Below are 25785 nucleotides of genomic sequence, written 5' to 3'. Positions count from 1 at the left end.
ACACCTCTCAAATAAACCACCTGTCCTGGAATCTTCGTTTCAGGAAAATACAAACAAAAATGCCATAAATGACAGCCTGTGCTTAAAGGCTAATTGGGTACCTGAAATGTGTAGCTGGTGTAATAAACAGAGAAATGTGCCGATTAATGTCGTTTTCGGACATAGAGAACAAAGTCTCGTGATAAAAGGCACATTACCTGTTACAACTTAGAAAACAGACAACTCTCACATCTGCTACTATATCAAGTTTTTATTGAGAAGTAAAGTGCTCAGCATTACACATTAATAACATTCTTGACTGTCGAGAAAGACCTGCACATGTAACATCTTTTTAATAATACCAGTACACAGGGAAAGATACTAGGGAAGAGATGAGGGGGGAGTTCTCCATGACTGAAGAAGAAAAATATATGTAATTTATGGGTAGAAAGGAGGAATTCTGCGAAATTTTGCAAGTGAAACGAAAAACGGTATAATAAAAAGTATCATAAAAAGACTTTCTAGTGACCATAATTGATATATGGCACATGGTCGATACACATGGATACCACATAATAGCTGCACTTCAAATTGAAGTTTGTTTACATGTAACAGCATGGTACATATACATAAATATGTACAGTCAATATCCCTGGAATGCAAACTTTAGTATGTAGTAATAAAGAACTTTGTGTAGCATATTCAAGAGAAAGTAAAGATAGAGATGAAGCCATGAGGAAAAAACTTAACAGAAACCCAGTATGTTTCACTTTCAAACTGGAAAGGCCTATTTGCTCATGTTCTCATTGGAGATTGGACTGACATTCTACCAGTTAAATGAACAACTTGTGAATTGAAAATATAGCATTTAACGACAGGATTCTCTTGGTTCTCCAAGTCAGGGTTATTCAACAGCACTGCATGCTCTTTTGCTTATTAGCTCTCAAAATGTCACCTTACTCAACATTTCTGTAAAAGATTTTCTTTTTGAGAAATAGATTTCTCCCCATAAATTTAGGTGAGACCCTCTCATAAAGAAAACAGTGTTGCTAACTCAAATTTTGGCTGATACTGTCTAATGTATGAACTTTCAATACCAAAACCTCTTTCTTATTAGATTGAGCTCCATTTGGATTATACATTCTAGTTTTGAAACACAGGATCAAGAATACTTGAGTACTGTGTTTTTTATTTTTGCATTTTTTGTAGAGATGGGGTTTCACCACATTGCCCACGTTGGTCTTGAACTCCTGGGCTCAAGTGATTCGCCTGCCTCGGCCTCCCAAAGGGCTGGGATTACAGGTGTGAGCTATCATACCTGACTGAGTACTATATTCTTAAAATAGTTTAAAACCAAATGCTTTATGGATTTCAAAACTTTCTTAAGATTTTGCTTAAAATGAACATAATTGTTGAATTAAAACTTTCAGTGCATACTAAAAATTTAGTAACTTGTTCTTACTAGATTCGTTATAACATTAAATTCAGTTGCAAATGAGTAGAGCCACATGGGAAAAAGAACATGTAAATCAATCTTTATGCTAAACTAACCATTAAAAGAAATTAAACTTAGTGACAACTTAGGGCTCCCTCCAATTCTCCTGTGTTATGGTTAGAGATGCCATTTTATCCTATAACTGACCTTTGGTGGTTTTACTCAGCTTATTCAAATTAGAGCCAAAATAATGTAAAAATTAAGTGACACAGGTAGTCCCACAGACATCAGATATGATAAACTTACAAAAAAGCATAGTATTTAACATTCATCTTAACCATTCACACAGATTCTATCCTAATGACTACATACCCATTCAATGATTTGGAGTTCTGCTCCATTTTATCTTTTAGAAAAGTTTACCCCAGGAAGGTAGTTGAAATAAAAGGCTCCTTTCTTAAAAGAAAACTATGTATTAAGCTCATGAACTATGCCAGGGTGGAAAGGAATGCTCCATTCTCCTTCACACACTTGGAAAAAAATAACAATACTGATTTTTGTGACTGGAAATGAAACTCAGAAGCCCTTTGACAGTTTTCTAGCTTTAAAAGGCTACTTCATTGTCAACTGAGAAGACTCAGGCATGGTGGCAACTGGGCGTACCACTCAATACACTTCACGAAGATTTTTTTTTCTGTACTCAATATTTACACCTAGATTTCTTATATGAGAAAAAGAAAAAAAACCTTTGAACCATGGGTAAAGTTTATATAAAATAAATTAAAGTGCAGAAGGTTAGCAATCGGTCACAAAGACTTGCATCCTGTGGTGGTCAGGGCATATAAATAGTGTGCTTGTTACAGCAACTCAGGACAGCCGCTTCCTCACTTATTAGAAACACACATACTAACACACACATATCATACGTGGACATTAGAACTCCCATTTCCACCTGCACCTTCCATGCCTTCGGTAGACTGGGAGGAAGATGGGTGGGAGCTTCTGGGGCGAGGTTGACCATTTAGTCCCACTGGCGTGCCTAAACCATGACTGATCTGGGAAGCTGCATCATCGGATTCCCAGCGTTCCAACTCTTCACGCACTAGCCGTTCCATCTGTTCCCTGTGGATTTCACTGTCACGACCCAGCCTTTCATCCTAGAAAGGGAAAAAGAAACCAGGGTGTTGGGGGCAGTAGAAGGAAATGCGTTAGGAAGTCCAGGGACCAAATAATGTGCAGTTTGGTAAGGCTGGAGATTTACAGCATATAATAGCAAATCTCAGAGTTGCTGGAGTAATTTTTCATTTAATTCTACCCTGCAGTGAAGGCAGGACCATTAGCATATGGAGTATTAAGAAGGTAACACCTCCAGATTATAATTTAACCTGTAGTTATGAAGATAAACATCCCAGCGTAAGCGTTAGACAATAAGACTACCTTGATGTTTTATAGAAAGGTATCTTATAGAAAGAGTGTTTCTGTTTCAGAGAGAAAAAAGATATCTGAAAATGAGAGTAAATGGAAACATCATTGTGAATTTCTATAAATGTCAATTTTTTTTTTACTCTTCTTTAATACTTCAAATACAACTGTCACCAACATATGTTTTCATTAATAACACCATGCTCAGCAGTGGTGTTTTCAGCTCATGACTACTGACCTCGGCCACCCCATCCAGCAGCCTTCCCAGCACCTCCCTCCTCTTCAGTTTGGCTCGCTCCATAATCTCCAGCTTCACGATCACGGCGTCGATCTTGGACACTATGCTGCCGATGGAATGCTCCATCCGGTCCACTCGTCTCACCAGGCTGCAAGGAAAACACAGTAGAGAGGGACAAAGCGCTTGTCATTCATTGTCTTTTCAGCCCCATTGGCTTTTCGAATGGAAGTGCTAAGATTTTTTTCTTAAGCAACACAATCATTTGAAACACTTTCTAAATTGTCTCAAGCTTTACAGATAAACTCTCGGATGCCACTGGTGGAAGTGTTAACTGGAACAACTTTCCTGCAAGTCAGTGCATATCAGAAGTCTTAAGAATGTACGCCTAACCCTTTATTTAGACATTCCATTTTTAGAACATTTTCTAAAGGAAAATTTTATAAGTTTATGTGTAATTTTTGGCTATAAAAGAGTGCTGCCTCTTAATAGCGGATCACTGAAAAATGGCTACATCAAACAACCAATGTGGGGGTGGGGCATGGTGGCTCATGCCTGTAATCCTGGCACTGTGGGAGGCAGAAGTGGGCAGATTGCTTGAGGCCAGGAGTTTGAGCCAGCCTGGGCAGGATGGCAAAACTTCATCTCTAAAAATTCTAAAAAACAGGTGGGCGTGGTGGCATGTGCCTGTACTCCCAGCTACCTGGGAGGCCGAGGTGGAAGGATCACCTGAGCCTTGGGAGGTTGAGGCTGCAGTGAGCTGTGATCATTCCACCGCACTCCTGCACTCCAGCCTGGGTGACAGAGTGAGACCCAATCTCAAAAGCAAAAACAAAAACAAACAAACAAACACCCAACAACTGATAGGAAATTAAATAATCATTGTTCATCCATACAATAAAATTCTAAGGAGACATCAGACATCACACTGTGGCAGACTATTTAATGAAATAGAATTAGGTTCACAATATGTTAAATAAAGCTTGAAAAACAGTATGAAAACAGCATGTTCACTTATAATTCTATTATTTTGAACTTAAAAAATGTATACAAATACTTTCAAAAATTGTAAGCCGAAGACAACCTCTGCAATGGTGGCCAGAGGGTTCTGTAGACTCTCCCTTTAGTGGAACAGCTGTAACTGTTGAAAATTATTTTTTAAAACTCAAATATTTAAAATTTCTAGAAACTTTTAAGGGCATACAGCAAATGAAAAAGCATTTATTCAAGAAAATCTACTAAATGTTAGTATGAAGAGATTCTGTGGCATTGAAGCCATAATCTGAGCCTTCTCTCCTGTCCCCAGCTCATGTCTGCACAACTTCACATGGGTGCAGCTAAGAGCACAGGGCTCCCTCCTCCCCCAGCTTCTAGTCCAGGGCTACAGTATCTCCCAGGGAGGGGCAGGCTGCCAGCATGTCTCATCCTAACATTTCCACTCTTTTTCTTTTTTTTTGAGACACACAGGCTGGAGTGCAGTGGCGCGATCTTGGCTCACTGCAACTTCTGCCTCGCAGGTTCAAGCAATTCTCCTGCCTCAGCCTCCTAAGTAGCTGGGACTACAGGTGTGTGCCACCATGCCCAGCTATTTTTTGTATTTTTTAAGTAGAGATGGGGTTTCACCAGGTTGGCCAGGTTGATCTCGAACTCCTGACTTCAGGCGATCCGCCTGCCTTGGTCTTCCAAAGTGCGCGTGAGCCACTGTGCCCGGCTTTCTCACTCTTGTTTAAAAAAAGTTTTTTAAAGCTTTTTTTCTTTAAATAGAGACAAAGTCTCACTATGTTGCCCAGGTTGGTCTTGAACTCCTAACGTCAAGTGATACCCCTGCCTTGGCATCCCATAGTGCTAGGAATAAAGGCATGAGCCACCATGCCCAGCCTCAATGTTCCCACTCTTTTTTTTTTTTTTTTTTTTTTGAGACAGGTTTGCCGAGGCTGGAGTGCAATGGTGCAATCTTGACTCACTGCAACCTCTGCCTCCCAGGTTCAGGCAATTCTCCCACTTCAGTCTCCCAAGTAGCTGGGATTACAGGTATGCACAACTACATCCAGTTAATTTTTCTATTTCTTGTAGAGATGAGGGTCTCACCATGTTGCACAGGCTGGTCCTGAACTCCTGGCTCAAGCAATCCTCCCGCCTTGACCTCCCAAAGTGCTAGGATTACAGGCGTGAGCCACTGTACCCAGCCTGCTCCCATTCTTAAATGCATGTTGCAGAGGTTCTAATCCTGGTAAGAGTGGCTAAGAGGTATGGGGCTCTCTTCCACTCAGTTCCCACTTGTAAGGTAGAGTTTCCATGCCAGAAGAAGCAAGGTGAGAAAATCAGAGGCTGCCATCTGAGCCCACTAACTTGTTCATAAAGCAGGATGTCACAGAGAGGTGGGCCACTGTCCCTGGCTCTGTAAAGCAGTGGCACAGTTTTGCTCATGGGGAGACAGAGGTCATAGGAATACAGAGCTGTCTTCAAGTGAACTGACTTTATTTGGAATAAAGTGTGAGGAAATTAAAGACTAAGGATGCTCTTGAAAACAATGGAGACTGTGTGGATAAGCATTTAGGAGGAATCTGGTAGCCTCTTGAGATCAACAAGTTACCTGCTAGTTCACCGGAGAGAACCAGGGAAAGAGACAGCTAAGAAGACGGTTAAAGACTGGCCTCAGGGGCCAGGCATGGTGGTGCATGTCTGTAATCCCAGCCCTTTGTGAGGCTGAGGTGGGTGGATTGCTTGAACTCAAGAGTTTGAGACCAGCTGGAGCAACATGGTGAAACCCCGTCTCTATAAAAAATACAGAAATTAACCGGGCATGGTGGTGTGTAGTCCTAGCTACTTGAGAAGCTAAGGTGGGAAGATTGCTTGAGCCTGAGAGGTTGAGGCTGCAGTGAGCTGAGATTGCATCACTACATTCTAGCCTGGGCAACAGAGTGAGACTCTGTTTCAAAAACAAACAAACAAACAAACAAACACACACGACTGGTCTCAAAAACTAGCCCTGCAAAGAGGCCTGAATTTAAGTGGATCAGACTGTGGAGCAAATTATATCCCAAGGCATTTTTGAAAACAATAGACCAATCAGTAAACAATGAAATGTAATAACTGGGTCTAATACCCACAGAGGCAGAAGGTATAACAGAGAGGTCAGAGAAAGTCAATGAGTACCCTGCTAAAACCACTGTCTTCCCAGAGTGACTACATACACGGCCACAGCTGCACCCTCTAAGAAATAATGTCAGAGGCAGACACTGTGGGGAAACAGACTGTATGAAAAAGTAAACAAGCAAACAGCAATAAAAACAAGTCCTGGGGAGAAATGGGAATCACTATACAGAGTTCCTACAATATATTATCTAACATGTCCAATCTTTAACAACAACAACAAAACACACACACAACACACACACACACACAAACGGGAAAATGTTCCCATACACAAGAAAAAAAAAAGACAACTGAAACTGTCTTTGAGAGGGCTCAGATGTAAGACTTAGCAGACAAAGACCTGAAGGTACCTATTATAAATATACTCAAAGAGATTGATACAAACAAATAATAAAAAACCCCATCATGGTTAAAGAAATAAAGCAGGCTGGGTCCAGCGGCTCATGCCTGTAATCCCAGAACTTTGGCAGGCTGAGCAGGGAGGATCACTTCAGCCTGGGAGTTTGAGACCAGCCTGGGCAACTTAGACCCCATCTCTACAAAAAATAAAAATTAGCTGGGTACAGTGGCTCATGCCTGTAGTCTCAGGTACTTGGGAGGCTGAGGTGGGAGGGTTGCTTGAGCTCAGGAGTTCGAGGCTGCAGTGAGCTACGATCATGCCACTGCACTGCAGCCTGGGTGACAGAGAGAGACCCCATCTCTTAAAAAAAAAGGAAGCTATGATAACATTGTCTCGTCAAATACAGGATATCATCAAACACAGAATAAAAAGATAGAGATTGTTAAAAAGAACCAAATACAAATTCTGGAGTTGAAAAGTGTAATAAATAAAAAGTTCAGGCTAAGTGCAGTGGCTCATACCTGTGATTCCAGCACTTTGGGAGGCCGAGGTGGGAGGATCACTTGAGGCCAGGAGTTTGAGACCAACCTGGACAACATTAACAAGATGCCATCTCTACAATTTTTTTTTTTTTAAATTAGCCAGGCATGGCAGCATGTGCCTGTAGTCCTAGCTACTTGGGAGGTTGAGGCAGGAGGATCATTTGAGCCCAGGTGTTCAGGCTGTAGACAGCCATGATGACACCACTGTACTCCAGCCTGGGTTATGGAGTGAGACCCTGTCTCTATAAATAAATAAATACATAAATAAATAACTAGAGGAGCTCAACAAAGATTTGAGCAAGCTGACAGAAGAACAAATCAGTGAACTTAAAGATAGATCAACACAGACTATGCAATCTGAAGAACAGAGAGGGAAAAAAATGACGACAAATCAACAGAGTGTAAGAGAAATATGTGTGATGCCCTTAAGTATAGGCATAATGGGGGTCCCAAAGGAGAAGAGAAAGTAAGAGAAGCAGAAAAAACACTTTCCAAGTAGGATGAACTCAGAGATTTATACCCAGACATATCAGTAAAAATACTGAAAGATAAAACCAAAAAAATCTTGAAAGCAGTGCGAGAAAATTGAGCCATCATGTACAAGGGGACCACAGTAAAATTAGCAGCTGTCTTCTCATCAGAAACAATACAGGTCAGAGGAAATGAAGGAGAAAGAAAAACATTCTCAGATAACAAAAATGAAAGAATTAATTGCTAGCAAACCTGCTTTACAAAAAATACTAAAGGAAATTCTTTAAGCTGAAAGCAAGTGACTCCAGATAGTAATCAGAATCCACATGAAAAGACAAAGAACACTGGTAAAGATAATTGTGTAGGTATAAAATATAGTATATACGTATATTTCTCCTTTTGTTCCTTAACTCCTTTGATTTAAAAAGCAATTGTGTAAAAATATGTACGTAGTTGGATCTGAAGGTCTATAATAGAAATGTAGTATCTTTGACAATAATAGGAGGTAGGCAGTAGAAAAGCTGTACTGGAGAAAAAGAATGACAACAGATGATAACTTGAATCCAGAGGAGCAAAAGAAGAGAATTAGAAATGGTAAAAAAGTAGGTTAATACACAAATTTAAAAATATATACTTTCTCTTCTCTCAGTTTCATTAAGAGATATAAAACTATATACTATATATTACACAATGTGTTATAAAAATGTAATATTATTGTAACAATGTGATTTGCAACATAGATGACTATATACATATAGATAGAGGAATATATAGCACAAAAAGAGGGAAGAGAAAAAAGCTAAATAGAAATGATATTTCTATATCTCACTGGATTCAGTTAATATATATCTGAAGTAATTTTTCATAAGTTAATTGTATAAATCAAGTCTTACAGCAACTCCTAAGAAAATGACTAAAAAAAAAAGTGAAAAATCATTAAAAGGATTTAAATGTTATACTGGAAAATTTCACTTAATGTACAAGAAAGCAGTAAAAGAGGAACAAAAAAGACATAAGCTAGAAAACAAAAAATAGCAGACAGAAATCAACTAAATCAATGATAACATTAAATGAATGGATTAAGCAATCTAATCAAAAAACAGAAATTGTCAAAGTGGATAAAAAGATAAGATCCAATTATATACTGTCTACAGGAGAGACATATTTTAGACTCAAAGATATAAATAAGTTTAAAGTAAAAGGCTGGAAAAAGATTTATCATGCAAACAGCAACCAAAAGAAAGCTGGAATGGCTATAGTAATGTCAAACAAAAAATACCTTAAAACAAAGAATTTTACTAGAGATAAAGTGGATAACATCTTGGAATGAAAAAAGGGTCAATTCTTTTTTTTTCTTTAGCCTCATCAAGTTGAGAGAGAAAATAGTCAATACATTAGGAAGATATATTAGTTATAAATATGTATGCACCCAGCAACAGAGTTCCAAAATACACAAAGCAAAACCGTACAGAATAGAAGGGATGAACTCCAACTAATAATACTTGGAGACTTTAATACCCCACTTTCAAACATGAATACAACATCTAGGCAGAAGATCAACCAGGAAATGGGAGACTTGAATAAAACTATAAACAAACTAGACCTAACAAACATCTACAGAACACTCCATTCAACAACAGCAGAATATTCATTCTTCTCAAATGCACAAGGAACATTCTCCAGGACAAACCATATGTTAGGCCATAAAAATATATAAAAACATTGATAAACACATGCAAATAGAGACACAAACACTGATATATTAATAAACATTTTTCATTGGTAGAAATATGGGAAATGTTAATGTTTTCTTTTGCTCTTATTTGCTAATTCCTATAATAAACATACTATGTAAGAGACAAAACACCAATTGACAAGTTTTTTTTTTTTTTTTTTTTTTTTGAGACAGAGTCTTGCACTGTCACTTGGGCTGGTGTGCAGTGGCGCAATCTCGGCTCGCTGCAACCTCTGCCTCCCGGGTTCGTGATTCTCCTGCCTCAGCCTCCTAAGTAGCTAGGATTACAGGTGCCCACCACCATGCCCAGCTAATTTTTTGTATTTTTAGTAGAGACGGGGTTTCACGACGTTGGCCAGGCTGGTCTCGAACTTCTGACATCATGATCTAACCGCCCTGGCCTCCCAAAGTGGTGGGATTACAGGCATGAGCCACTGTGCCAGCCAATACAAGTTATTTTTAAAAGCCGGATGATTAATAATAGAAAGGACTGAATTCAGAGAGATGAGGGAAACTGCCTGGTCTCATGTGGATCTTGTCAATGTAAATTCTGCCAATTCATTTATACTTACACTTGAAACTCTTCATAAGAAACGCCACTAGAAATGCTTCCCCTCCTTCTGGAGCTATGTCCGCTGTCTTCATCGTCATCCTCCTCAGAGTCATCCAGGCTTCGAGGGAAACTTCGGCTGCTCATTGGACGTGGTAAAGAACTGTGATCCAAATCCAGGTCCTCCTGAAGAACAAGGAGTCACTGAGTGAGGAGCAGAACACTGAGACCCCACAGAAGCTTCTCCAAGGGCTTGGGCAAACAACTGGGTGCGTGCCATCTGCCTGGGATTTCTTTGTATTTAACACCACGCTAGGAATTCTGCATTTTTCAGTTTCATAGATTTGCAAATTTAACAAACAGCAAGTAGCCAACTTTTTGTTTGAACAAGAAAGAACATTTAAAAACACAACAGGCAAAGAAAAAACTAAATGAAGAAATATGGGCGAGGCATAGTGGTCACACCTGTAATCCTAACACTTTGGGAGGCTGAGGCAGGAGGATTGCTTGAAGCCAGGAGTTCGAGACTGGCCCGGGCAGCAAAGTGAGACCCTGTGTGTCTCCACAAAAAAATTTTTAAAAAATTAGCCAGGCATGGTGATGCATGCCTCCAGTCCCAGCTACCTGGGAGGTTGAGGCCAGAAGATCACTTGAGCCTAGGAGTTTGAGGCTGCAGTGGGCCATGAGCCATCTTAAAATAATAATAAAATAAAGAAATGAAGAAATATATTACAGGTTGAGTATCCCTTATTTGAAATGCTTAGGACCAGAAGTGTTTTGGATTTGGGATTTTCAAAAATATTTTGGAATGTTTGCATTATACTTACTGGTTCATCATCCCTAATCTGAAAACCCAAAATCCAAACTGCTCCAATGAGAGCATTTCCTTTAAGCATGACCTTTGAGCATCATGTTGGTGCTCAAGAAGTTTTAGATTCTGGAGCATTTCAGACTCACATATTTGGGTTAGGGATGCTCAACCTGTATCATCTTCTTTTCATAAAAGATAATACATTCGATAGCTCCAAAGTAGGAAGGATGTAATGTCAGAATAAGAACTGTGTCTAAATATAGCCTTGTAAAAATTTTCCTCATTATCTTTATGCTTAAATTTCATTGTGACTGGAGAAGTCCATCACCTACTAGCACTGTTCTATGGAGTGGCATTTAGAAACCACTGTCCTAGACTTCCCCTCACAGGAAAGTGGCTTTTGTAATAACATTCATCTGTATTCTCTGTACCTCGGTTACCACAGATTTTTGTTGTTGCTGTTTAACCATTTATTTTTGAAAGTTAATGGTAAAGCTTTGAATTATTTTTTTTCTGATTACAAAAGCCCACTTATGTTTACTTTTAAGTATTTTGTAAAAAGTATTCAAATGGAAGGCAGCTGCTAATTTTATTTTATTATAAATGTTAATAATTTAGGAAAGGCACAGTGGCTCTCGCCTGTAATCCCACCACTTTGGGAGGACAAGGCGGGCGGACCGCTTGTGGTCAGGAGTTTGAGACCATCCTGGCCAACATGGTGAAACCCCGTGTCTACTATAAATACAAAAATTAGCCAGGCATGGTGGCATGCACCTGAAGTCCTAGCTACTTGGGAGGCTGAGGCAAGAGAATCGCTTGAACCTGGGAGGCGGAGGTTGCAGTGAGTCGAGATTGCACCACTGCGCTCCAGCCCGGGAGCAAGACTCCATCTCAAAAAGGAAAAAAAAAAGTTAACAATTTAAATAGCCACTAAATAACCAGAATAATTTCATATCTCTTGGTAAGTCCTTTTTTGTTTTCTTCACTCTCATGGAAATTGTGGACTCTGCAGCTAATCAGGCTTCTCTTTTCAAGCTGATTACCAGCAAGCTTAGGGCCCAATTTGTAGCCCAATCTTAATAAGCATATGTGTTTTTATGAATGCATTTTAAGCTTCATTAATAATCTATTATTTTTACTTTTGTTTTGCTTGCTTTTCATTTTGACTTTTTTATATCATGCTAACCATCCATTTTTATACATAATTGTGTTATATATTCTTTCTGGAATAAACAGGGTACTAACACATAAACTGACTGAGACAGAAAGAGAGCGTGGTGGGGATGGGCAAGAGACTCAATAACCTATTACTTCTATAGTGTTTGATACATCTGTGGTGTTGTAGGTAGCAAATCAAATCCTGTTCTCCTAAACCAGACCCACCCTCTCTTTCTCCAAGTCGTCTCTCATCTGCTGATGTTCATGTTCGGTCAGTTCTTGGTCTCCATCTTGGTCGTACTTTGTGAATATTGCCTCAATCTCTGCATCAGTATGGCCCTTCCTGAAATTAGAGAGAGGATACAGATAAAATTATTCTTGTACCCAGTTCACCCTAAACACAGAGACATCAAAATGCAGGAGGAAAGGAGAAATCGCCAAATGGGGGCAAGTTTTCCTCTTATAACATGTTCTGGAAAGATACCTGCCTCTGGGAAAAAAAAAAAAAAAGTATCTCTATGAGCACTTGGGCTAGAAATACCCTTATCACCAGGAATTTATCTTTAGAAGCAGGAATTTGTCAGAACCTCAGGAAGCATGATTCTTACCCTTTGAGATCTTGTCGAAGTTCGTCAAAGTTTAACTTGCCTCCCCCTTGCCGCAGACTCTCTGAAATGTCATCCACAGTGTTTTTTTTCAGTTTTAGTTTGACCAAAGCTTTATGGTAGCCCTATCGGAGAGAGAAAAAAATAAAACACTTGGTTTAGTGTATTCTCCTTTTGCATTTGTTTTACTTTCCATTCACAGTAGTAACTACTATAAACCTGGTGTACATTGGCCATTCAACAAGTATGTGCTGGATGAATGAATAGTTAATGTATCCAATTTTCCATAAAACACTTGTGGAAGAGTTACATGGAAAAAGTCAGGGTCTTTCAGTAAGTCATGCAGAACTCATATGTGTATTCAAGTTTATGTGATAGAAACAAAAATTACTATATATGCTATAGCTGTCTGCCTCAGAGCATAAAGGACTGTGTAACCGTTCTTACGAATACCAAGAAACTCGAATCATGAATTGTGTCTTTATTTTTTATATTATCTATCTTCTAGACAGTAATTTCCTTAAGTGTGTATAAACAAACAAACAAAAAACCCAGTGAAATGTAGATCAGTATTTTCCCTTTTTTTGAGACAGGGTCTCACTCTGTCACCCAGGCAGGAGTGCAGCGGCATGACTCTGGCTCACTGCAGTCTCGACCTCCTGAGCTCAAGTGATCCTCCCAACTCAGCCCCCAACAAGTAGCTGGGACTACAGGTGTGAGTCACCATGCCTGGGTATTTTTTTTTTTTTTTTTTTGTAGAGATAGGGTCTCACCATGTTGCCCAGGCTGGTGTCGAACTCCTGAGCTCAAGCGATCCGCCCACCTCAGCCTCCCAAAGTGCTAGACGTGAGCCACTGCCCCTGGCCAAGGATTTTTCACTAGCAAACTTCAGACCTGACTTTGCTTTGCACATAGTGCAGCACTGTAGATGACCATGCAGGCTGAAATTGTGCCAAATGATCTGAATAATCAGCGGGAAGAATTACAATTGTTCTGTGATCTATAAAACTTTTAATCAAAACATTAAACACTCCCTTAGTGTCAGTTATAAATGTATAGGGAGTTTAAAAAAGAAGAAAACTAATATTGATTTAATACACTAATATGTAAAACATTGGAAACATTAAAAACTAAAGTGTTTTATTTCTTTGTAAAAAATGTATCCAGAGTAGTTTAAATAGCACTTGCCTTGTTTTCATTGGATAATACATTGTACACTTTACAATGTGGAGTGAACTTCTTTTCTATGCATTAGTGAATTGTCATATTCCTTCTTAAATGTGGATCAGCTTCCAACATATTTTTCTTTTCTTTTTTTTGAGACACAGTCTTACTCTGTCACCCTGGCTGGCTTGCAGGGGTGCAATCTCGGCTTACGGCAACCTCCGCCTCCCTGGTTGTCAACTGATTCTCATGCCTCAGCCACTTGAGTAGCTGAGATTACAGGTGTGCACCATCACGTCTGGCTCATTTTTGTATTTTTAATAGAGACGGGGTTTCACCATGTTGATCAGGCTTGTCTCGACTTCCTGGCCTCAAGTGATCCACCCACCTTGGCCTCTCAAAAGTGCTGGGATTATAGGAGTGAGCCACCATGTCCAGCCCCAACATTTTTTTCTTTTGGACTTTCATTATTGTGAATTATCTCTAATAAGAGTTCCCTTAATGCGAAGTTTTTTTGCAGGCATCATTTCCTCAAGACATCTTCATCCGTTTTGTCACACCTATTTTCCTCATTCAAGTTGATAGATGTGCCCTAAGTTCTTCTGGTTCCATATCTGGATATCTTGAATGATCGCAGTGTCAACACTCCCGTTTCTTCTTCAATCAGCTATTTCTTCTATAAATCCATTACTCTGTTTTGAATTTCACTTCCAGGGTTACCATTATTCATTTCTTTGCTAGCCCATTCTCTTTGTCTTTTCTTTTCTTTTTTTTTTTTGAGACGGAGTTTTGCTCTTGTTGCCAGTGAGCCTGCTCAGCCTGCACATCTGTTACTCAGGTAACTGATCTATACACTGAAGAGCGAGCAGTGGAGTTTGTACTTTGTGCTGTTACTCACAGTTAATATCCTGTGATAACTGAAATGTGAACTGTGTTGTTGAAGGTGGTGTCACATAACAAAACTGGGGTAACCGAAGTTTGTGTGTATCAGAATTGTGCCAAATGAGGAGTGCTTGCATACACACTGGAGATTTGCTAACATGTAAGCAACTGTTATGCAGAATCAAGATAATGTGACTCTTAGGTCCCATCCCAAGGACTTTGTTTTAAGAGGCTTAAGTTTTCTATCGCAACATAAATAACAGATAACATAATCCTAAGGCTTGGCAATAAAAAAAAAAATTAGTTCAGGAGTCACTATGGCTTAGCAAAATGATGTTGGGAAACAAACTGTGTATTTTAAATGTGGTTATTTGTTGCTGTATACGTTTTATACTTTAAACCAAATAAAGAAGTTACATTGAGAAGAACAAAGAGGCCCAACTTTCCTGTCCTGCCCTTCTATTTAACAATGAAACCCTTCCTGAGATGGTGCATAAGTGAAAGTTCTCAGGCCCCAGGCTAGGACCTGAATTCATGAATCTTTTCCTTTGCTTATTTTAAAACTGCCACGGAAGGTCAAGGGTAAAGGGTGAACTACTAAGTATTTTCCTCTAAAACTTTTTTTTTTTTTTTTAATGGTAATTGAGATAGAAGAGGTGGGAATTCCTTTAGGTAATCTTCCCTTCTAGTTTATTCTCAACTCAGGATCCTGAAGTGAGAGCCCGCTAGAGTAGATGTCAAAATAATAAAGGTAATGAACCTTCAGCTCAGCTCTTAAAGTGTCAAAAGATTATTGAAAATTTAATTCCAGGACACAAAAGGATTCCCAGAATTAAAATTCAAGATAGCAGTACATCCATCAAGACTCCAAGATAGGGAACATTTAAATTATTCCTGAAATATAGCGATGTATTATTTCAACAATTTCAGTGGATCAATGTTGATTTGAAAATCTGGCTGAGACAATGCTCATTTTATGTCAGAAACAGAAGAATTCTGAGAATTAAGGCTTTTCCTACCTTTCTGATAAGATCTGAGAGTTCCATTTCAGCTTTCTGCTGTGCCAAGTCAGATTTCACTTCAGAGTAAGTATCATTGATGATGGCCAAAAACATATTCTGTTTGTAAATGAAAGGAGGGCAAAAATTAAAGGAAGAAACATAATTTGGAAATATCAATAAAAAAACTGACACATCTTTTTGTTTATCCTTTTTTTTTCCTGAGTGCTTTATGAAGACATAAATTAATATTTATTTACTAAAAAACACTTTTTTTTTTTGAGACAAGAATATCACTATATTGCCTAGGCTGGACTGCAGGGGTGTGATCTCAGCTCACTGCAACCTCTGCCTCCTGAGTTCAAGCAATTCTTGAGTCTCAGCCTCCTGAGTAGCTGGGATTACAGGCATGTGCCACTACGCCTGGCGAACTGTTGCATTTTTAGTAGAGACAGAGCTTCACCATGTTGGTCAGGCTGGTCTCGAACTCCTGGCCTCCAGTGATCTGCCCGCCTTGGCTTCTCAAAGTACTGGGATTGCAGGCGTGAGCCACTGTGCACGGCCTGATGTCATAAATTAACAGTTTTGCTGCCACATGTTTTGGGAAGATTATTTTCTCCCTTAAGTCATGCCACAGGAAAAATTTTGTGATATACTTTGTGAAAAGATACAAGAATAAAATACAACAAAATATTAGTATATTTACCTATGAATGGTGAGATTATTTTATTTAATATTATTTTTGCTTACCTATGTTCTCTATATTTAGAAACTTTTACATACACTACTGGAGGGTATAGAATTCTAAAAAGCTCTTCAAATTTCAACGGTTAACACAGATAAGTAGAATTGTAGGCTTATTCCAAGCTTTTTAATATAATCATATATGAAATTTACAGGACACATTTTTGAAGAGTTTAAAAGGCTGTTGCAAATAGGAATACAGCAGGCTTAGTAGGAAGATAGTAAAGAAAGTTTCTGGAAGAGAGAGAGACTTTGGAGTCAAGCAAACTCGGGTTTCAGTCCTAGCACTGCTAAGATTGTCGCTTCACTTTTCTCAGTCTAATTTTAAAGAATTATTTGTTTTACATTAATAAAATGGGAAAAATAATAGTATCTCCCTTACATATTTGTTGGGCTGGTTAGTGAGACAATCTATGTAAAGTGCTCAGGACAGGTCCTGATGCAGGTAAGTGCTACCTAATTGACAGCTACTATTACCATTCGGTAATGGTGAGTTCATTTTTCTGATCTTTCTCTTCCCCAGTAGTAATGGTCTGCATTTCCAACAACAGACTTTCTCAAAGCACTGTATCCAGGAGATCAGGTCCCCCCACTTTTTTTACATGCTCTTCCTTTGTTTTTCCTTTTTAACACATAACCGTGGTTTGCAAGTATTTCTATTTGATAATGTCTGTTTTCCCCCAAGTCTGAGGAATCTTCTTAAGGCCGAATCAGGCTGTTTTCCTTACCCTGGTACTGGCAGTATCTAACATACTACCTCATAGGACACAATCCACAAAAAACACTACAAGGTGTATTATACAGTACATATTATATATAGATTATATATACATATGTATATATATGTTATATATGTGTGTATATATATGTTTTATATATATACACATGGATATAGTGGCTCAGTAAATACTTATTAAATGGTTGAGAAATGAACAAATGAGAACGCTCTTATTTTAGTTGGCTATTAACCTCTGTATTAAGGAAGAATATTGTCTACAATTCTGTAGCAGAAATGAGAATATAATATAGAATACATATAAGTTTTTGACTAAATGCTCAATTCCAAGTGCAGATAACTGCAGTCCAGTAACATCTTCTCCCTTCTCTCTTCCAACTCAGGGATCTAATGTTCTAGTTTTGCTTCCAAGTGGCTGTTAACTAATGCATGCCAATATCTTAATTGAAATGGATCAAAGGCTGGGACCTCTAAAGAGATTTCAAAAAATAGAAAGTGCTTGAGAAAGGCTCTTGAAGGTGTGGGAAGAGGAAGCTCACCCTCCTCTCCATCCTGTCTCCCAAGGTTCGCTTAATTATCAGATGGACACCTGTACCAGGATGTCTTTCCTGTTGATGTGGGGAAGAGTGGGGTTATCCTGGTTCAGTTGAGCCACTTCATAACACTGTGCCTTCTTGTTAAACAGGGGCAATAAACTAACACCAGGCAATCAGCTCAGAAAGGTGGCTAACCCTATGCTCAGCTTGTCATTTTCTTAAAAGACAGGTGTGTATTGAAAGTAGACTTCTATCTATGTAGCTATTTATGTGTCTATGTATGTATGTATGTATGTATGTATGTATGTATGTATCTATCCATCCATCCATCCATCCATCCATCCATCCATCCATCCATCCATCTGTATCTCTGGGAGGTGCTAGGAGAGCAATTCTTTTTTGTGCCATCGTCCAAAAAACAATTTTAGTATAAAGATAGAACCTAAGAGCTTCTTGTCATGTTCTGGTGACTGATCTGGTAAGATGACTGAATACTCTAGATCTGGTAAGACGGCTGCCTACTAAAGGACCACATTCAAACAACTCCACATTTGAGCATTTCCAGTTGCCACGATTCTATCCATCCTTTGTTTGGCAGATTGATAAACGGAGAAAACTAGGTGGCCTGAGATCAACTGAAGGGTCCGGTGCAGGACTCTCAATTCCTGGTTTTTGCTTTCTTAGTAGAGATTCAGGTACTCTAGAATCCAAAGTACTATCAATGGTAGAGTAACAAAGGCTTAATCTTCTCTCTATTGTTTTCTTTAATATATGATAGGAAGAAGAAGCTTAAGAGGTGTAAGTTTAAACACGAGCCATAATCCATGCATACAGCAAGATACATATGGACTTGAATAATATTCCTGACCTTTTCAGTCCTGTTAAAGTACAGCTAGGGAACATGCCTTTGTTTTACACCAGAGGCTGTGTCTCCCCAGAAAAAAAATAGTTAAAAAAATAGGAAATTAATACAGTACATCTAATACCCAATCAATAAATACCATACACTTAACCAGTAATACCTGGACTGACATTAGAGTTATTACACTGAATTGTTGAAAATGTGATCACTCAACCTTCCTCAAGGGATCTTTACACAATTTATTGAAATGAAAAAATGTTATTTTCTTAAGAAAATTGTTCTTAAGATGACTGTTAGTGTTTAGACGAAAAAGACCGCCTAAAGTAAGCTGGCTTAACACCTTCTCAGTAGACAAGTGAATACATAAATGTTAAGAAAAAAACAAAACAAAACACCTTAAAAAAAATCTTAATTAACTTAGGGCAAAAACATTAAAAATGTTCATTTGCACCAAATCAAGAGAATCAAATTATTTTTGAAAATAATTTTAATGCAATTTCCATTCATTGTCACATTTAGTTTTAAACTTAATTATCCGAATATTCTCTGTAGGCAGTCTCTAGATGAATGGGATATAAATAATTTAAAACAGAATATCCTAATTTTGACATGCGATGATTCACTCAACTATTACTCTTGACATCCTAGATCTAGCTTGCTTTTCAGTTCTTATTTTTTAAAAAGAACAGAAGAGAGAAAAGTCATGCTAGCAAGTGACTACAAAAGTGCTGACACATGTTTAAAAAGCATGTAAGCATGTTCTACTTTTTAGGCAAAGCACTATTTTAGGTATCTTTATAAATTTGTGTTTGATCTAATTTCTTTTTTGCGTCAAATAGATACATATATAGAGAGAAATGAAAGACCATGGAAAAGATCTAATTTTTTTTGCATTGAATAGACACATATATACGGATCAATGAAAGACCACGGAAAAGGTATTTGATATAAGTCTTAAAACTGTGAATAAAAGGAAAACAAGTTTTCCAACATCCACACGTTTTTCTACTTCCTGAGTCTTTATTTAAAAACGATAGGACATAGAGTGTGAGAGAAAAGAGAAGACAAGGATTTATGAATATGAAGTTTAAATTGAACCTCACTATAAATAAAAATGTACATACCAAAAGAATGAAGAACATAAAGAACACAAATGTAGTGAAATAAATTGGTCCCAAAACTCGATTAGCTTCCTCAATCTCTGCAAAGTTGATATCGCCCAAAATGATACGGAATTGAGTGAAGCTATAAAAATAAAACAAAACACCACAATACAAAAACAAAGAATGTCCAGTAGTAGATGCAACATTTCTTAAAGATGATTTTATATTTTTGGACCTTTTTAGCAGTATAGGTAGCTGCCAAATAACAGAAAATTGTCAATCCCATTTAAAAAGTCTTGCTACTTATATCAGCAATTAAAGCCTTCTGCAATAATAATAAAATGCTTTCATGCTATAGAGGTTATTTCCATTTGGTTAAAAAGAAAATACAGGCCGGGCGCAGTGGATCACGTCTGTAATCCCAGCACTTTGGGAGGCCGAGGCGGGTGGATCACGAGGTCAGGAATCCCAGACCAGCCTGGCCAACATGGTGAAACCCCGTCTATACTAAAAATACAAAAATTAGCTGGGCGTGGTGGCGGGCACCCGTAATCTCAGCTATTCGGGAGGTTGAGGCAGGAGAATCGCTTGAACCCATGAGGCAGAGGTTGCAGTGAGCTGAGACTGCACCACTGCACTCCAGCCTGGGGGATGGAACGAGACTCCATCTCAAAAAGCAAAAATAACAACAACAAAAAAAGAAAATACAATTATTATTCAATAACTTATAAAGCAATTGGCTATAACAATTCAACACATAATCTAGGTAAAACATGTTAACTCTAAACCTTGACAACAGTCACCCTGGGTCTAAAGTTAAAAATTTCTTTAAAAAAAAGAAAAGGGCCTGGTGTGGTGGCTCATGCCTGTAATCCCAGCACTTTTGGAAGCTGAGGTGAGAGGATAGTGTGAGTCCCGGAGTTCAGTACCACCCTGGGCAACACAGTGAGATCCATTCTCATAAAAAAAGGTAAAAACTTGGCCAGGCATGGTGGCATACACCTGTAGTACCAGCCACTCAGCAGGCTGAGGCAGCAGGATTACTTGAGCCTAGGAGTTCAAGGCTGCAGTGAGCTATGATCACACCACTGCACTCCAGCCTGGGCAACAGAGCAAGACCCCGCCTCAAAAACAAAACAAAACAACAACTCCCGCCCAAAACCCAAAATGGTTTGTGCTCAAAGATCCAATATTCTGACACGTACTTAAAATGGGGTCAAAGTGGCTAAGTGTTGTCAGTGCTGGGTCTTAGTAAAATCGCTTTTATCAACAGCAATATTAATTAGAGATATCTATGCACGAAACTCTATCACTTCCATTCCTTTTTAAACTAACTCCTTTCTAAATGGCATAGAAATCTGACATTGGCTGCTTTTTGTTATTTCACATTTGGGATCTTTGGAAAAAAACCTGAAAATTCTTGTACTGGTCTGAGTTTACCCTAGAATATTAGAAATATCTTGCTTTTTTCCTTAGAAAATAACTTGAAGTTCTAAATATATGGCAACAATATTCAGCAGGAGTAAGAATATAGGCAAACAGCCTTCTAGAAGCTACCATCTGCATTTGGTGCAAAGAAAACCTCAGTCTTTAGAACAGTGTTGGTTTCCTATGGCTGTTAACTGTATCTTACTACTTTGGGCTGCTATCTTAAGCATCGTCTTCTTTGCATTGGTAGATCAATGTTTTGGGAAAAGGTAATTAATTCTTATTTAAAATAACTAGTTTTAAATACTTGGTGGTCATATAGCAACCTCATATGAAGATTTATTCTTGAGAAACAGTGACAACTCTGATTAAATTTTTCTTCTTAATTTCATATATACTTACATACACTCTTGGAAAGTACTGAAGTCATCGACCTGAGTGCCAAAGACAAGGTATGCCAACTGAGCATATGCTAGGAAAATAATGAAGAACATAATAGCAAAGCCAAACAGGTCTTTGGCACATCGAGACATGGTTGTCGAGAGCTGGCTCATGGTCCTGTTAAAATTGATGAATTTGAAAAGCTGTAAAAGAGAGAGAAGACTGATCAACAGATGAATGGATAAACAAAGTGGTGTGACTGTACATAATAAAACATTATTTCATTCTGAAAAGAAATTAAATTCTGACACGGTACAACATGGATGAACCTTGAAAACATTATGCAAAGTGAAATAAGCCTGACACAAAAGGACAAATACTGTATGATTCCACTTACATGAGGTACTTAGAATAGTCAAACTCATAGTGACAGAAAGTAGAATGGAGGTTACCAGGGACTGGGGGGAATTGGGAGTCAGTGTTTAATAGATACAAAGTTTCAGTTTAGAATAATGAAAAAGTTCTGAAAACGCATAATGGTGATGGTTGCACAACACTGTGAATGTACTTAATGCCACTGAATTGTACACTTAAACATGGTTAAAATGGTAGGTTTTATGCTATGTGTATCACTACAATTAAAAAAAAAAAGGCTGAGTGCAGTGGCTCACATCTATAATCCTGGCACTTTGGGAGACTGAGGCAGGAGGATCGCTTGAGCCCAGGACTTTGTGATCAGCCTGCGCAATACGACAAGATTCTGTTCCATTAAACAATAAAAATAAATTAGTCAGGTGTGGTGACACACACCTGTGGTTTCAGCTACTTAGGAGGCTGAGGTGGAAGGGTTGCTTGAACCTGGGAGGTCGAGGCTGCCATGAACTGTGACTAGTGATGCTTTCCCCCCAGAAAGGATTAAAGTAAAAGAGAGTGAAAAAAACTCCACACAAATAAAAATGAATTATAAAACCCCCCAGGAAATTCTTGTTGCATAATATTGTCATGTGTTGTGCATCAGTTATGTGTGGAAGGCTTTATGTACATTGCCTCAAATCTCTGCAATGTCTGAAATATTGGCATTCTATCCCCAGGAGTCAGCTGGAGCCTGCAGCCAGCTGCTCTGCCTGAACTGCAAAGCCTGCTCTGCCTGACTGCAAAGCCATATTGAGCATGTTGGTAGATAGTGAACCCTATTGGTAGACAGTGAACCCTGCAAAGCCATATTGAGCATGTTGGTAGTGAACCATGCTCTGCCTGACTACAAAGCCATATTGAGCATGTTGGTAGATAAGGCACTGAGGATGGCTGCCCAGATTGTGTAGCTTTAGGTAGAAGCCTCAGTGGAAGAGCACACGATGAGATATTAGAAATGGAGTCATGATCCCCGCCTTAAAGACCTTAATGATAAAGTACGGAGGGGCAAGACATTTCCAAGAGAAGCACTAAATAAAACACAACAGCCTGAGACACATGTTGCAGGTAAATCTCTAGAAGTTTACTTAAAGGTCTGTTATACATTGTTTCTGGCCAGTGAAATATTTTTTGAGGATTGCTGTAATCACATTACTTAATACAATCCCAATGCATTTGAGATCTTTTTTTTTTTTTTTTTTTTTTTTGAGACTAAGTGTTGCTCTGTTGTCCAGGCTGGAGTGCAGTGGCACAATTCAGCTCACTGCAACCTCCGCTTCCTGGGTTCAAGTGATTCTCCTGCCTCAGACTCCCAAGTAGCTGGAATCACAGGCACATGCCACCACACCCAGCTAATTTTTTTTTTTTTTTTTGTATTTTTAGTAGGGACAGGGTTTCACCATCTTGGCCAGGCTGGTCTCAAACCCGACCTCAGGTGATCCGCCCGCCTCAGCCTCGCAAAGTGCATGAGCCACTGTGCCCAGCTGAGATCTTGATTATTATTACTATCTTGATTATTATTATTAAACTAATAATAATCAAGGAAACTTCAGTAATTCTCAGGCAGCACCTGCCATCCTGTCACTAGCACAGGCTCTGACTGTGCTATCCAAACATGTGCAGCTATTTAAATTCAAATTCAAATTAATTAAGATTAAATACAATTAAAAATTCAGTCCCTTGGTCCCACTAGCCATATGTTAAGTGTTCCATGCCTATACGTGGCTAGTGGCTACTGCCTAGGACAATGGAAATATAGAACATTTCCATCACCACAGAACATTCTTATTACTATCATTATTTTTGCTATTTGATTATTATTACTATTATTATTACTATGTTGCAATCAAGGTTTTGTGCTTTAGTGATGATTTCTCTTGAACAAGCATGTCAATAAATAAATAGCATGAGAAATACAGGATAAAGTCTATGCATTTTTTTGTTTTTTTTTTTGAGACAGGGTCTCACTCTGTTGCCCAGGCTGGAATGCAGTGGCACAATCTTGGCTCACTGCAACCTCTGCCTTCTGGATTCAAGCAATCCTCCTGCCTCAGCCTCCCAAGTAGCTAGGACTACAGGCAAGTGCCACCACACCCAGCTAATTTTTGTATTTTTAATAGAAATGAAGTTTTGCCATGTTGCCCAGGCTGGTCTTGAACTCCTGGGCTCAGAGGACTCGCCTACCTTGGCCTCCCAAAATGCTGGCATTACAGGCATAAGCCACCGTGCCTGCTCTGGATCTATGCCTTTTGATAAACCTCAGGCCTTCTAGGTATGAATACCAACTCAGGAAAGTACGTAATGGGTAAGTACCTTCTAGAACAGTGGTGTTCAAGAGAACGTTCTGTGATGATGGAGATGTTCTACATTTCCATTGTCCTAGAGAGTAGCCACATATAGCCACTGCACACTTAACGTGTGGCCAGTAGGACCAAGGAACTGCATTTTTAATGGTATTTAAGCTTAATTAATTTAAATGTGAATTTAAATAGGCACATGTGGCTAATAGTTACGTCTGGACGGCACAATCAGAGCCTGTGCTGGTGACAGGATGGCAGCTGCTGCCTGAGAATTATTGAAATTTCCTCCATCTCCAGAATTGAGGCTCATTGTATATGAAATGTCATAACCTTTCACACACATGGAAATGCACATTATGTCTTGAGACGATAAGGAAATGAGTGAGGAAGGAACTATTTGGAAGCGGTGTCTGTTCCAACCTTAATTCTAGGTAAAGCTTCCCTTACAGCCTCTACCTGGAAAAGAGGCGATTCCTTCCAGCAAGCACTTCCAAGTGCAGCAACTCTCCCCTTCCCTCCACCTGATCCTTCCCTCTCTCTGAGTTCCTTTTCCTTCACCTGTTCATCTCATATCAGGTAAAACTCAGAACTGCCTCTGTGTCAGAGCAGCCCCGGGCCCCAGGCCCAGCTAACACACTGAAAGGCCTCTTACTGCATTTGTTAAACAAAACCTATAGGGACTGATCTTGCACTAATTCAGATAGCAGGAGAAGTATATCATTGACAGTGAGAGGAATGATCACATGAGTCTCAATAGTTTACTTCATATGTAAAATATAAGGCCTGGTATGGTGGCTCATGCGTATAATCCCAGCACTTTGGGAGGCAGAAGTGGGAGGATTACTTGAACCCAGGAATTCAAGACCAGCCTGGGCAACATAGTGAGACCTTGTCTCTACAGAAAAATTTAAAATTAGCTGGATATAGTGGCACATGCCTGTAGTCCCAGTGACTTCGGAGGATGAGGTAGGAGGATCGCTCGAACCTGGGAAGTTGAGGATGCAATGAGCTGTCATCATACCACTGCACTCCAGCCTGGGTGGCAGAGTAAGACCCTGTCTCAAAACCAAGTAAATATGGAGTAGCTCTGGCCAGTCACTTGAATTTCGAATTCAAGTATTCTATGATTTTGTGGAACTCAATTATTTTTGAAAGAAAATATTACTTAAAATGTAGAACATGAAATTTAAAAATTACCTTAATCCAGACAAAAAATACTGTGACAGCAGCTATACTGTTGAACTGTATTTGCCAATATGCCAGATGCTCAAAGTTGGGGAAAGTATTTTGATCTTCCAGAAACTGTAAGAGCACCTCCACATTTGATGTTCTGTATATGCTAATTCCTATAGCTACCACTGATAGCTGGAAAGCAAAAGATTTAAATTTTATTACAGTGTTTTAGAAATATAAAACGTACCTTAATATGACTAGTATACTTTTCTTCACCAATGTATTAATTGTAGGGTTCACCATTATACTTACCCAATGTCATTCTTAAAAGTCATTCACTCAAATGGAAAGTGTTAAGCCCTGCCATAAAATAAGTAAAACAATATATTGCTTGCATTTCCTTAGTTCGGAATAGAAACCCAATGAAGGCATGCATGCATGCATTGTGCACATATGCATTACACACACGTACATGCATACACAGAAGAGATCACACTACAACAGACTCAAACTCCAAGAGGAATGCTTTCTGTTTTTTTCTGCCACCTTCATTTTAATCACTTTCCACCCTTTTGCTTTCTTGCCTTAAACCTGCTTTGTTTTTGTGATTTTTAAATTTAAAATTTTC

At 38.8% G+C, this 25785-nt stretch overlaps 1 protein-coding gene across 2 annotated transcripts in view; it reads right to left on the bottom strand.

Moving 5' to 3' along the window:
• Positions 1-232: 232 nt before the first annotated feature.
• Positions 233-25785, bottom strand: part of PKD2 (polycystin 2, transient receptor potential cation channel) — a 71082-nt gene continuing 45529 nt past the window's right edge. The window contains exons 7-15 of one of the 2 annotated variants that reach the window (XM_001099242.5): positions 25182-25349; positions 21295-21476; positions 19486-19606; positions 15505-15603; positions 12443-12564; positions 12060-12177; positions 9888-10051; positions 3075-3222; positions 233-2571 (exon numbers count right to left, since the gene is read on the bottom strand). In XM_001099242.5, the coding sequence (XP_001099242.3) occupies positions 2335-2571; positions 3075-3222; positions 9888-10051; positions 12060-12177; positions 12443-12564; positions 15505-15603; positions 19486-19606; positions 21295-21476; positions 25182-25349 (1359 nt within the window). In that variant the 3' untranslated portion in view covers positions 233-2334. The remainder of the gene's footprint in view (positions 2572-3074; positions 3223-9887; positions 10052-12059; positions 12178-12442; positions 12565-15504; positions 15604-19485; positions 19607-21294; positions 21477-25181; positions 25350-25785) is intronic. The other variant, XM_028848611.2, reaches the window with a different exon arrangement.

This window comes from Macaca mulatta, chromosome 5 (genome assembly GCF_049350105.2).
Source record: "Macaca mulatta isolate MMU2019108-1 chromosome 5, T2T-MMU8v2.0, whole genome shotgun sequence".
NCBI classification, from domain to species: domain Eukaryota; kingdom Metazoa; phylum Chordata; class Mammalia; order Primates; family Cercopithecidae; genus Macaca; species Macaca mulatta.
This window is presented reverse-complemented; position numbering and strand designations above follow the sequence as displayed.